The 16,075-nt window shown below is 32.4% G+C and overlaps 2 protein-coding genes across 3 annotated transcripts; both read right to left on the minus strand.

Moving 5' to 3' along the window:
- Positions 1-7,630: 7,630 nt before the first annotated feature.
- Positions 7,631-11,414, minus strand: LOC110427465 (PII, uridylyltransferase (DUF2921)). 2 transcript variants are annotated; one of them, XM_021443003.2, is made up of 2 exons: positions 8,128-11,414; positions 7,631-8,018 (listed from the first exon to the last, which is right to left on the minus strand). In XM_021443003.2, the coding sequence occupies exons 1-2, from the start codon at positions 10,999-11,001 to the stop codon at positions 7,812-7,814; spliced, it is 3,081 nt and encodes a 1,026-aa protein (XP_021298678.1). In that variant the 5' UTR covers positions 11,002-11,414; the 3' UTR covers positions 7,631-7,811. The 2 variants fall into 2 exon arrangements, with proteins under 2 accessions (XP_021298678.1, XP_021298677.1); XM_021443002.2 differs by having other exon boundaries at positions 7,631-11,414.
- A 2,646-nt stretch (positions 11,415-14,060) lies between these two features.
- Positions 14,061-15,870, minus strand: MOT2 (sulfate transmembrane transporter). Its single transcript, XM_021443063.2, has one exon. The coding sequence runs from the start codon at positions 15,695-15,697 to the stop codon at positions 14,306-14,308; it is 1,392 nt and encodes a 463-aa protein (XP_021298738.1). The 5' UTR covers positions 15,698-15,870; the 3' UTR covers positions 14,061-14,305.
- Between the last annotated feature and the right edge of the window lie 205 nt (positions 15,871-16,075).

The raw sequence follows: 16,075 nt of genomic DNA on the forward strand, positions 1-16,075 counted from the left end.
CTGCCTTGTTTTGAACAAAGGCACTCAATTAAAAATCAGCAACATATTTTATTAAATTGGAGACAAATTACAAGTTATGTATGACGAAAATTCATCCTTAGCCTTTCATTCTTTTAATAGGATAGAGTATTTAATAACTAATGTATTTATTAAGAAGAAGGTTACAGTTACCCTCCGTAGGATCTATAGTCATAGAATTTATACATTTAATAAATAATTAAAGAAACTCAAAGCCTTCAGATATGTTTTACAGATATCTTATCTTATAATAATAATAAAGCATTGTTTTGCTTAAAACTTATAATTATGTCAAATTATCATAGAATTCTTTAATAAACAATTAAAGAAACTCAAAGCCTTCAGATATGTTGATACAACATGTTTTTGGACCGAGCTCGAGTCTTAAAGTTCTGTTCAAGGCAGGCCAGGCCTGGGGGCCTGACGGGTAATCCAGCCCGTACACTGGTCTACATTATGTTAAGCTGGGAGAATGGCAATGAAGATCATTCCTAGATATTTCAGTTGCAGTCTTCTTTTTTTTTTTTTTTCCTGACCCGAACACCGGATTCCAAAGCAGTTCATTCACTTACAAGCAAAGAAACGCTTTTTATTATGACACATAGAATGGACTGTTCTTAGCCTCAACCTCTGTGCCGTGCCATGAACTGCTGAAACAATCTCAATACAAGTAACCATGGGACTGGGAAAGCCTAGAGCAAATTGAGTGTCTCTCTGTCTGTCTGATAAGCATTTGCATTTATTGCTAACCCTCGGAAGATAATAAGAGAAGAGGAGTTACAAAAAGAAGAACAAAGTTAATGTTGAGGGACTAATGTAAGTTTTTGAGGCTTCAATTTCAAAAACAAATGATCAGTAATGGCTGACTGATTATATTGAGTCTTTCATGTGACAAAACAGATCGATAATAGAAGCATATATTTGTTTCCCATCATTATGGAAATGAAGATCTAAGAACAATTGTAACGTCTGCAGCATCAAGCAGATCACCAAATAAACACTCAAAAGATAAATGAAGAGTTCAAATTCGATTGTTACTGTCATTTTGATCTTGAACCAAAACCTGGGGACACCGTAAAAGTCATGGCAAAAAAATGCACCCAAATTACAAAGATGAAGGTTATTGAAGACGAATTTGGTCTATGTAAGCAAGATGTCGATTGAATACAGCTGCTTTCAATGTCTCATATTCCCATCAAGTGCAAGGACTCACCTGGTTCATTCATTTAAAGCAAAAGAATACTTGAACAAGATCCTGCTCCTCTTCCACGCACAAGGCATTACTATATGACCGTAAGTGTTGTTCTTTCCACTTATTTGTGTCCGGACTGATCAATTTACTTACTGTAAAATAACCAGGAAAGAAGGAATTGTTGCCTCAGAGATCCAGTTACCACAAGAGAAAAAAAATTCATGAATCTCTTTTGCTCATTGCCTCTGTATTTTACTGCTCTAAACTCAGTGGTATCGTAAAGAAAGTTTGGATTGATAGAGCGACAGAATATACATTTACAGTTTACTTTTCGCAGCACTTTGAAATTGAACACATTCACCTGGTGGGCGAACCAACCATGTTATTGATAACAACTTGCATTCACTGCAAGACAACCAAAATAATAGCGTAATAGGTTTCATTACTCATAGCATTTTAAATGTTGTTAAATACAAATTCAGAGGCAGACATACTATCCTATTATGCTAGTAACTGACATGAAAAGTGTTGCGTAAAACAAAATCTTGTTAATAAAATTTTTATGAATATTTATTTATATTATTTATATATAGATTTAGATGTAAATTAGATTATTAGATCAATATTAAGATTTAATCTACACCTTATAAATTCTATCTAGATAAATGGTTATTAGCCTATAAATAGACCTCTCACTTCATTTGTAAATACACACTTTAATAAGATTTTCTTTCTCTCTCTAAATACTCTCTTATATTTTTTTATTTTTTTAGTTGTTCTTTTAAGTTATCTTTATTTATTTTTTTAAGTTTTATTTCATAACATGTTATCAACATAATTCTCTAATTTTTCAAGTTTTGGGATTATTATCTTTAAGCTTCAAAAGGATTTTAATGATTGGATTTTGAGTTTTTGTTTCAGCAAATCAAGTAAGTATTGATATTATTTTCTTTTCATCGTCTCCAAGCTTTAAAAAGATTTCAAAAGTTGATCTTTAATTTCTAGTGGTAGCAAATCAAGTAAGTAACTTGATATCTTTTTGATGTTTTCATTCTCTTAAAATCAGTTTTAATGTGAATTTTGCTATTATGTAGTATATATTATTCTTTGTCCATTGATTATAAAATATTAGGTAATTTAAAAATACATTTTTTTTAATTTTATGTTTTTATGGTTGAGCAAAATAATAAGCTATTAATGAAAAATCAAGAACCTCGTCCATTCTTTGAAGTGAATGCAATATCATTTAATAATTACGATCGTAGATATTGAAAAGGTCATCACAATAATTGTAATCATGGTGATTACACTAATCAATGTTCTAATAATATGAATACTTTTTAACTTACTAAAAGTAGATGGATACTTTGTAATGCATTAGAAGTGGATGGATACTTTTTAATCCAGTAGAAAAGGATAGATATTTTAACTCACAAAAAATAAATAGATACTTTTAACCACCAAGATGGATACTTTTAATCCATCAAGAGAAGATATAAGAAAGAGATAAAAATGTACAAAATTAAAAAAATAATATATATATATATATATATATATATATATATATAGAAAATACGTTGGGATCGATATGACGTGAAATGTCATTGGTTAGGTACCTATTGTATGTTTTGAATTTTATCAACACAAAATTGATATACCACATCAAGATATTGTTGATTTTCTTGTCTACTTTAAAAAAGGAATTGATCATATGATTAGTAATAAAAATATCCATGGTTGATTTTCTTGTCTACTTGAAAAAAGATTAATCATTTGATTGGTAATAAAAATATTCAAAAATAAAAATTTTAATAATTTATTTGTATATTTTAGTATAACTTTATTATAAATTTTTTTTGTGTTCTTATTATATTTAAATATTATGTTTTTATTATGTGTTTTAATTAGTAAAATATATATTTAATGTTCTCTTATGTCAATTTGTAAGTTTCTTATTATGTATCTTATCTTATTGAAGAAAAATATTTATATTCATCTTATTGGATTGAAGATCAATGATGCCAATATATGTCTAGCAGACATTATCATATTGTACAATTATATTTAAAAATAAGAAACATTTTTTTCACTTGACAATAGAAGAAACAAGTGTCAATACAATATTTGGTAATACAAGATTAATTGAAGTCTCTAAAAGAGTCAATATTTCGCTATTCGAAAGAACAAAGTTTATAATAAAATATGCATTATTTTCAACCGAGTCTCAAAAAACTTATTAAGTTTTAAAGATATTCATCTGAATAGGTATTATATTGAGATACTAAATGAAAAAGACATCGAATATTTCTATATTACATCTATTATCTCGAATAAGAAGTGCGTGTTGAAAAAATTATTCACTTTATTCTCTAGATTGTACTACACAAAAATTAGAATGATTGAAACTTATTTTATAGTAAATCAGAAGTTTACTAATTATTTTAATGTTTGACATGACCAATTAGACTATCTTGGATCAATAATGATGCTAAAATTATTGAAAATTAATGTGATCATTTATTGAAAAATCAAAAGATTTTTCATTCTAATGAATTCTTATGTACTGCTTGCTTTGAAAGTAAATTAATTATAAAGCAATTACTAGATAAAATTGGGACTAAATCTCTTATAATTTTTTAAACATATTTAAGGTGATATGTGTAGATTTATACATCCATCATGTGGATCATTTGCATATTTTACAGTTTTAATTGATGCATCAACTAAATGGTCAATGTGTACTTATTATCAACTTACAATTTGACATTTGCAAGATTAATGGCCCAAATCATTTGTTTAGAGGCACATTTTTCTAATTTGGCAATCAAGACAATTCGTCTTAACAATGCTAGTGAATTTACATCTCAAGCTTTTAATATTAGTTGAAATAACTGTTGCTTATGTTCCTATACAAAACAGTCTAGCAAAATTTTTTATTAAACACTTCTAATTAGTTACAAGGCCATTACTTATGAAAACTAAGCTCTTAATTTCTGTTCAGGGCCATGCAATTTTGGATGCAACAACACTTGTACGCATCAGGCCAAACGAGTTATTATAAATTTTTTCTTATACAATTAATTTATGGTTTTTTTTTATAATTGAGGAAAAAGGGAATCGAGCTCTACTTTTTAGGTAAGGGGATCATGCACAAATTAACATGTTAAACGCTCGGGTGCTACAATTAATTTATGGTTAAGAACCAAATATTTCTCATTTAAAATTTTTTTGGATGTACAGTATATGTCTCAATTATTCCACCATAACGCACAACAATAGGACCTCAAAGAAGGTTAGAAATATATATTGGATACGAATTTTTATTTATAATTAAATATTTAGAATTATTAACAAGAGTTCTATTCACAATAAAGTTTGCTAATTGTCATTTTAATAAAACAATTTTTTTAACATTAGGGGGAGAAAATAAGTAGTTGATAAACAAAATTTCTTGAAATGAATTATTATTATCTAGTTTTGAACTTCGCACAAATGAATGTGAATTTCAACTTCAAAAGATAATTCTTTTACAAAATATAATAAATTAATTACTAGACATATTTACTGACCTAAAAAGAAGAATTAAATCTTATATACCAATTCTAAATGTTCCTATTACGATTGATGCCCTTATAGGACAAGACACGCTAAAAGCGTGAAAACTAATCGATTCCAAAGATAAAATCATAGAAAAAGAAAATGTGCAAATATTCAATAAAATCAGAAGAAAAGAAAATAAGCAAATATACAAGATGGTTAGAAAAGGAAATAGAAACTTAAGAAGAGACTCTTGACATAATTAATAAAAAATTTCAAAAGAAATTCAGACACTTGAAATTATTGAAAATGAAGAGATCTTAATTAATTATGTCATGATGGAAAAGATGGAACTAAAATGAAATAACATCAACAATATTTTTATATATAATTTAACGTTCAATATTATGAAAGAAAATGAGGATATTAAATTTACATATATTGAAAAACATAAAAATAAAAGTAATTGACAAATGTGGAAAAACACAATTAAGGTGAAATTTACTTGCAAAATATGAAAATTTTGGATTTGCAGTCCATACACCAAAAGTTTAAAATCAATGGGATATAAATGGGTATTTGTATGATTACGAAATGAGGTTATGAGATATATAGCACATTTGTCACACAAGATTTTACCTAAAAAACTTGGTATTGATTATGAAGAGATATATTCTCCTACGCTGAATGCAATTACATGTTGGTATTTAATTAGTTTGATAATACATGAAAAAATTAAAATGCGTCTAATGAATGTAGCTACAATCTATTTATATAGCTCACTTGATAATGATATCTATATGAAAATCCCTGAAGGATTTAAGTTGCTTGGAGCATAAAAATTTAAATTTTCAAGAAATTTATTCTATTAAATTAAATAAATTTTTATATGGATTAAAGTAATCCGAGCGCATGTGGTATAATCACTTTGGTGAATATTTGTTAAAAGAAAGTTATAAAAAATAATCTTAGATACCCATGTATTTTTATAAAAGGATTCGAATTTTAATTTATCATAATTACTATTTATACTGATGACCTGAACAGTATTGAAATTTTTAAAAAGTTATCAAAAGTCGTGGATTACTAAAAAGGAATTTGAGATGATAGATTTTAGAAAAACAAATTTTTGTTTAAGTCTTAAGATTGAGTACTGAAATTTTTATCCATCAATCAAATTATATAACAAAAGTGCTAAAATGATTTTATATGGACAAAGTATATCCATTGGGTTCATCAATGGTTGTAAAGTCATTAGAAGTGAAAAATAATATTTCCAATCTTGTGAAGATAATGAAGAATTTATTGATCTTGAAAGATCTTAGTGTAATTGGTGCACTAATTTATCTTATTAGCAATACACAACTTCAAGGGTATAGCCTCCACAAGCATGTGATTTTAATTTTTAAAAATTAATAAATTATTATGTAACTCTAAAATATAAGTGATAGTATTACACTGTTGCTTAAAATTTCATCAATGTATCAATTTTTATTAATCCTGATTATGTAAGAGAAAACTATCTTGAATACATCTTTTTTATATACTTTACATTTTATATTTAGCTAAAAGAAAATTATTATGAATATATAATCTTTAAACAATCTTGATTATATAAGAGAAAATTATTAATCTTGTACATCGTATTTAACTATTTATATTTTATATATTATATTTTTATATTTAATATTACAAGTTTAAATAAAAATCAAATAAGACTATTGGAGATTGATTATATTAATTTTTTTTTCAAGTTTGATTAAAGTATAAGTAAGTTAAAAACAATTAACAAATTCTTTAAAAGAAAAGATATAAATTATTTAAATAATTCTCATACATTTGAGCTACTAAATCTTAATGCTTCAACTTATGAATAAGAACAATGTAAATCAAAATGTCTAAGACTTAATTATAAAAAAATTGATATTTTTCTGTACATAATTAATAATTGATGATCTGAATTCAAGAAATCGATGATAACTTTCTTAAAAGATTATTGTAAGTCTTTTTTTCTTAATTTACATGTTACATAAAATTATTTTCTATTATCAATCTTTTGATTATTAGTTTAATTCAATATATTAGTTTTTAAAATTTTTAATCTTTATTCTTTTACTTTTGGCACCTTCAAGAAAAATTAGCTAGCTTTATCCCTACACAACCTGATATATCAATCGTTGTAAATATTAACAAGATATAATTTTTTTTTAACTCGAATGCATTGGAATGGATTTATACATATATTTTGATATCTTCGAGGGACAATAGATATGAGCTTATATTATTTAAATGCTTTAAAATCAAATTTAATTAGTTATGTTGATACAAGATAATTATCTGACAACACAAATCTCGATCTTAGACAGGTTATTTATTCACATATAAAAGTACGGTTATTTCATGACATTCTTTAAAATAAACTATAATTACTATATTTTCTAACCATATAGAAATTTTAGTTCATGAGATAAGTCGTATATGTGTCTGATTAAGATCTGTAACTCAATATATTCAAGAAACGTGTAATTTGTTAATCAAGAAGGAAATTTCAACAACATTATTTAATGATAGTATTACTTGTATACCCCAATTAAAAAAAAAGATACATTAAAGATGACAGAACAACATATATTTCGCAAAAGTTCATCTTCACCCATGATCTTTAAGAAAGAAAGAAAAAATATTAATGTTCAACAAGTCTGATCAAGTGATAATCTAACAAATTTATTCACCAAAGCTCTTTTTACTACAACATTTGAAAAATTGATACAAAATAATTTTTATTATTTTGGAAACACCCGTAAGAGTAGCAGCAACCTTTGGCCATGAAAAATTCATCCAGCAAGAATGCTGAGAATAAACAAAGATGAAACCAACGTGAAGTGCAGAGAATTGTCTTTGTTTTCTATTAAGGGGAAAATGATTAAAATATGCAGGATAAAACCAAGCTTTTAATTGCAATTTTACAAGCCAGCATGTTATACTTGGAAAACAAACATGAAAACATCACCTACTTTCACCTATGATTACAACAACTCTTCCGTCAGTAATGTTGAGAAGAAATTCAACTATTCTTCATCATCATGCTCTTGCTTATGCGAGATATTTCCGTTAACATCAGAAGCAAGCTCAGCTTCAAATGACTGGGAAGGCAACCTCTCATAAACTCTTGATCCTGCAGGAAGAAGTCTACACTGCCTGAAGGTGAGAATCTGGCTAAGCTGCTCATAATTCCACCTTTGCTGACAATAGACGGCAACTGCAAGGAAAACTGCAAAGATGGGAATGGCAACATCACCAAAATTAGAGTAAAAGTCCAAAGTTGGATTCACAAACTCATACTCCTCTGCAAAGTAGGGATTGGGAACTGGAGCTCTTACGTAGTCATAGAAATGAGGGAGAAGTCTGACCACTGTAATCCCAATATAATATAGTTTCCTGAGAGGTTTACAATCGATTTGCCACAAGAAATTACCAATGACTTGAGGGAGCAAAAAGAAATCTTGAACAAGGCCAATATACTCCTCTAGCTCAATTTCCCATTCCCGTAGTGTTTGGGAGTTACCCTTTGAATCTATAAACCTATCTGTTCGAAGTGGTCTCTGACTAGTATTTACAGCATGAATGATCAAAACAACTATGTATCCAATGACATGTATGGTAAGGGTTGCAATAACTACCCGCTTGTCACTTGGGACACGGTGTGGTTCAAGTGGGGCTCGTGAAAGTAATCTGATCCGAGATTTCCACACCTTCTGACAAAGCCTCAGAGTCAGAAGGAACATCACCAGCACAAGAAGCTTCACCGTGTAATCAATCATATTCAACCACTGACTCTTCTCAAGATCATAAGATTGTATTTCATAAGAATCAGAAGCCTCTCTCTTGAAGAGAGCTTCAGCACCAGTGATAAGAGGAAGACTATACCCAAGAGCTTGGACACCGAGCATGACAAGGGAAATAAAAGGAGCTGAATCAAGATTTTGCTTGAGGTAAACTAGTTGACTCGAAATGCAAGCAATTGCTAATGAAAGAGTCAAAATACGGAGGATTCCCTCAACACCCCGGCGGGAGAGAATATCTTCCCTCTGCTTCCTGTAAATAATTGGAAGAGTTTGAAGCTTAATCATTCCAAAATATAGTGGGTCATCCTCAGTTCTCTGGCTGGCTATGGAAATTCTTGCAGTTGGATTAACCAACCACCTAGCTGTAGTGGGTGGGTAAGACACTATGACTTCTATCAAGCAATCCAACCCTGATTCAAGATCCATGCTCTGAAATAAGATCTTCCATGAGGCTCGGACATCCCTGCAGCCAACAAGATACATCCGTCCAAAATGTGGATCATAAAGACCCTCCAGAAAAAGAACAGAAAAAATGCTATAATCTTTTCCAGTAATTGTTAGTTGAGCTGAGACATTCAAAAGGAGCTGTTTTTCAGTGGATTCAGCTTTAGTGTGGTAAGGTGTCTCCTCCTCTGTGGTGGTTACATTTGTTGAATACCAATAGTGGCCAAACAATGGACCAAGTGAGAAAATATCCATCTGAATATAGACTCTTGGGGGATGAGACTTTGGAAATGGATCAGGAACTGCAGAGATTTGAATGGTCAGATCTTCTGCAAGGAGAGACAGGCTGGATAGAAAGGCATCTGTGTCTTCTAGTTTAGGAAATTGCAGCAAGGATTTCTTTACTAGAGTTCCAAAACTGAAGGGCTCATTTTTTTCTAGGATTGCACCAGCTGATTGGATTTTTGAGTAACTATAATAGGGATGGGAGAATCTGAAATCGTTCCATAACTCTGAGGGCCTCACTAGCCTTTCAAATGATAATGGAAAGTACACCTTGTTACTTTTACCAATACTCGAAATACTCCCAACAATTATGCTTCGCTGCTTTATGGAGAATGAAAGAGGAATATACAAACAGATACGAGAGTTACAGCTACTCCCATCTACATCTACTATGCCAAGACAACCAACCATGCAAAGCTGCCCGCTAGAAGAATTCCACATTCCTTCAGCAGCTAGAGTCATGTTGCTAAGCCCAGACCTCCATCTCACTCTATACTGATCCTCTGATGCAGGAACAGCTCGAAAAACTGCAGCAACTCTCGCCGAACTAGCATTTTGATGCCCATGTGTTGGCTTGCACCTAACATCCTGCATGTAAAGTATGACATCCTTGAAGCTTCCATTTGTTGCTTTAATCTCTTTATCTGACACGAAAGGACCCATCTTGCAACAGTAGTCATCTGTGCCATTGCATTTCCAGTTTGGCACAATAGTGAAAGCTCCACTATTAGTAACTTGCTCAAGAATTGTGCAGAATTTATCTCCTTTGTAGATTTCGATGCCAGCATTCATCAAGCTATCTTGATATGGATAAGGATCACATGCCTTGGACACAATCTTTTCAGAGCCAAACTCATATTTTGTTGACTTGAGCATCTCGGCCAAAATGTGAACTTGATCAAAGTACTTAGCATTTGATTTTGGATTTAAACTTTTCATCTCCCCTCGTATCACCCTATTAGTCAATGTATGAGTCAATGGGTAATGAAGAACAAGTAATATCTGATCGTCTTGCAAAAGAAGTGCTTGGTTGTAATTCAGATCAGAACCCTTCAACCACTCCCATGGATTGTTTGAGTCAGACTCACGAGAAGGCAACATTGCATTCCCCAACATACACATAACTCTTTCCCCGCCATTCTGTTTGGTTTCAGTGTAAATCCCTTCAAATGAAATTGCAAGCTGAGTATGACTAGGCCATATCTGAAACCGAGGACTGCCCTCATATGGCCTCTCTGCAAATGAAGTATCTAGTGTTTTGCCCAACATCAAAATCCCACTGACACTTACAGCCTTCTTAGTCTGATGAAGGTGATCAACATCTGTGATCCAGAAAGAAACTATGTTCGAAGGAGCCTGTGACAAGTTCTTAGGGATATCTCTATCATCAAATGGCATAATGGGAGCATCCACTATATCCTGCCGCCAATTCCCATACCCGAAATTGAGCTCTTCTTTTATATCAGCTATCCTATTACCTTCAGCTTTAAATTCAGAAGCAGATGATAAAACGGATTTACAATGTTTCTTTACTTCACCAATTCGATCATAATTGTATTCCACTTCCGCAGAAGATTCCCTGTGAAACTCAAACTCAACTTCTGGGACATAATTTGTCAACCCCATGATAAACATCCCATTCAGTATATAAACAACAAAAGCTAGATATACACTCTTCATGATTCCAAATTTCAATATTCAATCACTTCTTTCAATATTTCTCAGCTGCCCACTTCCTAAAACCCACTAAAAATGAACACCCAATCTTTCAAACACTAATTAAAAGAAAAAAAAAAAGGATTGCAGCTTTACTGCTTCCCCATAGAAACTAAAACTGCAGTCGCTACTTGATTATTAATCCAAATTCCAACGCAAGAACGTCGGAGTCAAGCGTATGGCTCGGAAGGTTCTTTTGCAAATCCAATGAACTGAATTTAGTAGAAGAAAGACAAACCTGGAATGTTGGTTGTGCTGTTTAAGTGTCTGCGAAGATTGCTGGAAACTTGAGTCAGTGAGAACTCTGGATCTTGGAGAAAGCTTACAGTGGAAGACTTGGAAAGTAGAGGTAGCGTAAGGGGTCAATGTCTGGTTGTTTGCTTGTCTTTTTCTTGGATTAATTATAACCAAACTTAGGGGGTGGCGCGTCTGTTTAGTACGTCTACAATTGAACAGATAAGAAGAAAAGAGAAAGAAGCAGCAAGCAGTGAATACAAACGCATAAGAGAAATGGTATTCATCGTGAAGTCATCATTCATTTTCGTATACATAATAATTAGTTAACATTTCTCATAAAATTTCTCACTCCTCAGAGCCCAAGCCTTGTCTTTTGTCAAATTTATAATTTGAGGAGCAACACAAACTATTATTTTTTTTTCTTTTGTTGTTATTGAAAATGGTTGTTTAACTTGTGAAAGTGATTGATTCTGGGCAGAGTTCAAAAGCTTTCTTAATATTACGTTATTTTCAGAAAAAAAAAAAAGAATGTTTGTTCAAGTGACTGTGGGTGTAGAAATTCATCTTCTTCACAATATTTTATCTGTACAATGTGTCATTACTCAAAAACCTTCAAATCAGCACCAACAATAAACAGACATAGTAAAAGCACCATATTTTTTGTATTTATAAGTTGAACTTTATAATTTTAATTAATACTTTTTTTTATATAAAATAGAAAAATTTTATATAAGCTAAATGCTCAAATTGAGATTTGATGTTTGAACACTTTTTCAATTAAGAGTTTAACGTTTCAATTGTAACAATCAATTATAAAAAAACTTTGATTCCTTACAAGTAAGAGCTAAATTGATAAGTGAATTGAGTATATATATCATGCGATAAAAAATTATATTAAAAATGCAGTTGTTATATGTTATGTTGAAAATTTAGTTATTACATGTCATATTAAAAATTTAATTATTATATGTCATATTAATTGAAAAAATTATTGCACGTTATATCATAATTTGAATTATTTTAATTTGAAAAAAAAGACTTTCTGACAAAAGTATTTTTCATATTTTATCCTTTTAAGTCAGTGTTCATATCATGCACATGCTCTATACATGTCAAACACCTCTCATTTAACCCTTAATTGTAAAGAACAGAAAACCTTTAACATTTAATTGTTATAATAGAAACGTTTGATCATAAATTGATAAAAATTCAAAGATTTTGAACCCAAGTTGAACATTTAATCTTTTATATATGCATCTATTGCATTAGGGATATAGAAATATAAATATACATTTTTATATAAAAATATTGAAACTTTTCATTTAGAAAAAAATTAAAAAAGGTAAAAATTTAATGAGAAATATCAACTAATTATATGTCAAATGATAGGGTAATGAATAATAATTTGACTTAAAATGATTGAAAAAAGATATAAACTCATCAACTGTTTAGTCTAAGTTATAATTAATCCAATTCATGTAGAAATAGATTGCTTGAAACACGTTGTCAATGTAAAATTATTACATATAATTAAAGATATTGTTAATTATCTTGTCCCACTTCTTTCTAAATATGCTAATTTGAAGTTTTAGATTTACAATTTTCAAAGTCTCAAATTCAATTTTTTTTAAAAAATTACAAATATTATTTTGTAGAAAAACCTCATTTGCCTTCTTTAACTTTTGTTTTATGAAAAGTTGATGGAGAAATTGGGGTTGTCCAAGCAACTGTGTAAATACAGCAACCATGGAGCGCGTGGTTGCTTCTTAGAGGACAGTTTGGTCATTTTAAAGTTGGCATTTTAGATGTTTTATTCAAAGAGTAGGGGCAATTTAGTACATATAAGATGATAGGACACAACCTAGGAACCAATTTGTAGATTTATGAGAACCAACTTCATGTCCGCAAGTAGAACACAGCCAAGATACAGGAAATCATCCCTGCAGTTACTTCAATTACCTTCCAAACTGCTTGCTGCATCTGCTTTTGCAGGATACCTCTGAGGAAGAAAACAAAAAATGTAGCAGCAACCCAGCCTTCTTGCACTTGAAAATTTCTCCCTACCAAGCTCCCAATTCAATGACTTAAAAGGTCACAAATCTTCTTTCACAACTTTTCTTTAGGCAAATATCAACAAGCTACTTAATGAAGAGCACAGATTAGAGTATTGGTTTCAGCCAAAAACACAAAACTAAGAATGGAGTTTCACTTTCGAGCTTTGGTTTCCTTTGACTGGATCACTCCATCCTAATACTCCCATTCATCTGCATGGCTCTCTTCAGCCAACAAAGACTTCTCTAGCCCCAAGTGAACCTCCATCTTAGCTAAAACCACTCACTGAAAAGGCTAAGCAAAATGTCTCCAAATATAGCCTATGGATACATCCAGGCCTGTTTGCCAACAAAGCTATTAAGACTTGGTTGAAATCCCTGAATAATTCATTTCCTTTATCCCTCAGGTAAATCTTGTAGAATCTTATTCAACTTAGCTTGATTTCTAATGCCGCAGGAAGTTCCAGCACCACCATTAAGCAGAGTTTCACCACACTTTCTGACAGAAAGCTTAAAATTTTTTATCCATCATCTTTTTCTTTCAGTGGCAGAATATTCATTCTTGTCATTTGAAATTTGTAATCCACTTCTCACCCTTTCAATTTTTGGCAAATTTGACAACATAGAAGCAATACTCTGTTTAACTATGATTTCTATAATGCAAATGACAAACTTCACCTAAAATACAAGTTTGAAAATACCTGCCCTTGTAAGAAAGAGATTTACTATAGCTAGTTTGCCAAGAAAGATGATACATCAAACTTCAATTATTGTGGCAACAGAATAATACATTGCATAAAATGTACTGATAAGACTATGAACTAACTGCTAAGCCAGAATTGAATACATCCACGTGGATTATCTTCCATCATATGATTATGCTAGTGTACAAGTAATTAATCAGCATAAAAGATACACTAAGTCTTGTACATACAGACTCATTGACCAGTCTCCAGTATCCAACCGCAGCAAGGGCAGCTTTAAGGAATTGAACTAGTTTCATCATCAATGGCAGACCCAGACTTGAATTTGCTAAACATGGAACCAGAGCACTGCAACCTTCTTAGCTTCAGCAACAGAAACAGCAAAATCCCACATACAAACCCCAATGCAGAACTAGAACCAGTCAACGAAACAGCAGCACAAACCAACATAACAAAAGACTCCTCCTTAGAGTTCATATCCCTAGAAGCCATAGCCAACTCAATTCCAGCAAACAACAAAAGCACTCCAAGAATCCCAATAGGAAACTGACTCAAAATCCTGACAAAAGAGTTCCCAAACACCAAGCCAATCACCAACTTCCCAATCCCCAAAAAAACCACTGACCATCCACTCCTTGCTCCAAACCTATACTGTCCAGCTAACCCACCTGCACCATGACACACTGGCATTGCCCCAAACCAACACCCCACCAAATTCATAACTCCAACACTCACAGAAACCTTAGCAGCAGACAGTTCCCTGTCTGGAAACAAATCACCTGACAACTTGCAAACTGCAATAACTGAATTCAATATTGACAATGGGATTTGTGGTACAGCTCCTTTCAAAAACCCAACTTTCCAATCCTCCCAAGTAATACTCAAAAATCCTATCTTTGATGGACCAAACTTAATATCACTAAAAATTGTAGGATCACGTATAAAACATAAAACCAACCCAAACAAAAACACTATCAAAGCAGCTGGAATTGAACTCATAATTCTCGACCACTTTGAGCTTCTGCCACGTGACTCATTGTCATTAGATTCATCTCCAGTGTGATGATCACCAGATCCGGTGAAGATTACTAAGAAGAGGAGACTTGTGAGGGCCAAAACAAGACCATCAAGACCCAACCAAGCCCGTGGGGTGGTAGATTTAGAAGCTATAAAATCTTGGTTGTAACGGATATACTTAATTGCTGAGAAGGCAAAGGAGAGACCTTGAGAGAGCTGGACCCCACGGACAACAGGGAGAGGGAGGAGACGGTAAAGGGTCGACATCAGACCGGTAGCCCCAAGGAGGAGGAGGACGGCAGCGGTGGAAGCGCCGGCAGTGGCTATTTGAGAGGTGGTAAGGTGTGGGGTTTCGGAGACGGCGACGGCAGCAATGGATTTCATGGGTTGGACAGGCATGGGGATGTGGAAGAGTAGGCCTGTGGCTATGTTGTAAAGGGCAGTGAAGATGAGAGTTGTCGAGAGGTCTAAGTGGGAGACCAAGGTCAGGGTTAGGATTATTGGAATGAAAGTGCCCAAGTCTCCTACTGCTCCTGATAGTTCGGAGGAGAGGGTGTTTTTGATGTTGAAGTGGCGGCGCCACCATGGCTGGTGGTGGAGGAGGAGTGGAGCTGTGGTGGTGGACGAGGAGAACGGAGATTGTTGGTCCATGATTAGACTAGCACTGCGGTAAGCCTGGATTATGGGAAAATGGAGCAATGGCTTTTTTGGGCTATGACCAATTGGTGGGACCTAACCTTTAGCCAAATTCAATTTAATCTTTTCATCTAATTCAACACCCAAAATTTCAATATTCACTTAATTCAGGCATATGTAATGAGAAAAGTGTTTCTATCCTACATCGGATAGGAACGAAAAGTTCTGAGCTCTTTAAAAATGAGTGTGTTGCACATCTTCATAAACGTGTTTATGGGAAAAAGAGTAATGACCCGTGACTAGTGGTATCAGATCGGACCGGACCTCGTCTGACTCACGCCAAAGCGCTCGGGTCTAGGGGGACTCAGGGTAGGCAGGATGGTCGACGGTAAT

The sequence above is a fragment of the Theobroma umbraticum genome, unplaced genomic scaffold (assembly GCF_002168275.2).
Source record: "Theobroma umbraticum cultivar Fairchild unplaced genomic scaffold, ASM216827v3 scaffold_34.0, whole genome shotgun sequence".
Lineage (NCBI taxonomy): Eukaryota > Viridiplantae > Streptophyta > Magnoliopsida > Malvales > Malvaceae > Theobroma > Theobroma umbraticum.

Coding starts and splice junctions, on each gene's coding strand:
- LOC110427465 (XM_021443002.2), bottom strand. CDS start 11,001: ATGAAGAGTGTATATCTAGCTTTTGTTGTTTATATACTGAATGGGATG.
- MOT2 (XM_021443063.2), bottom strand. CDS start 15,697: ATGGACCAACAATCTCCGTTCTCCTCGTCCACCACCACAGCTCCACTC.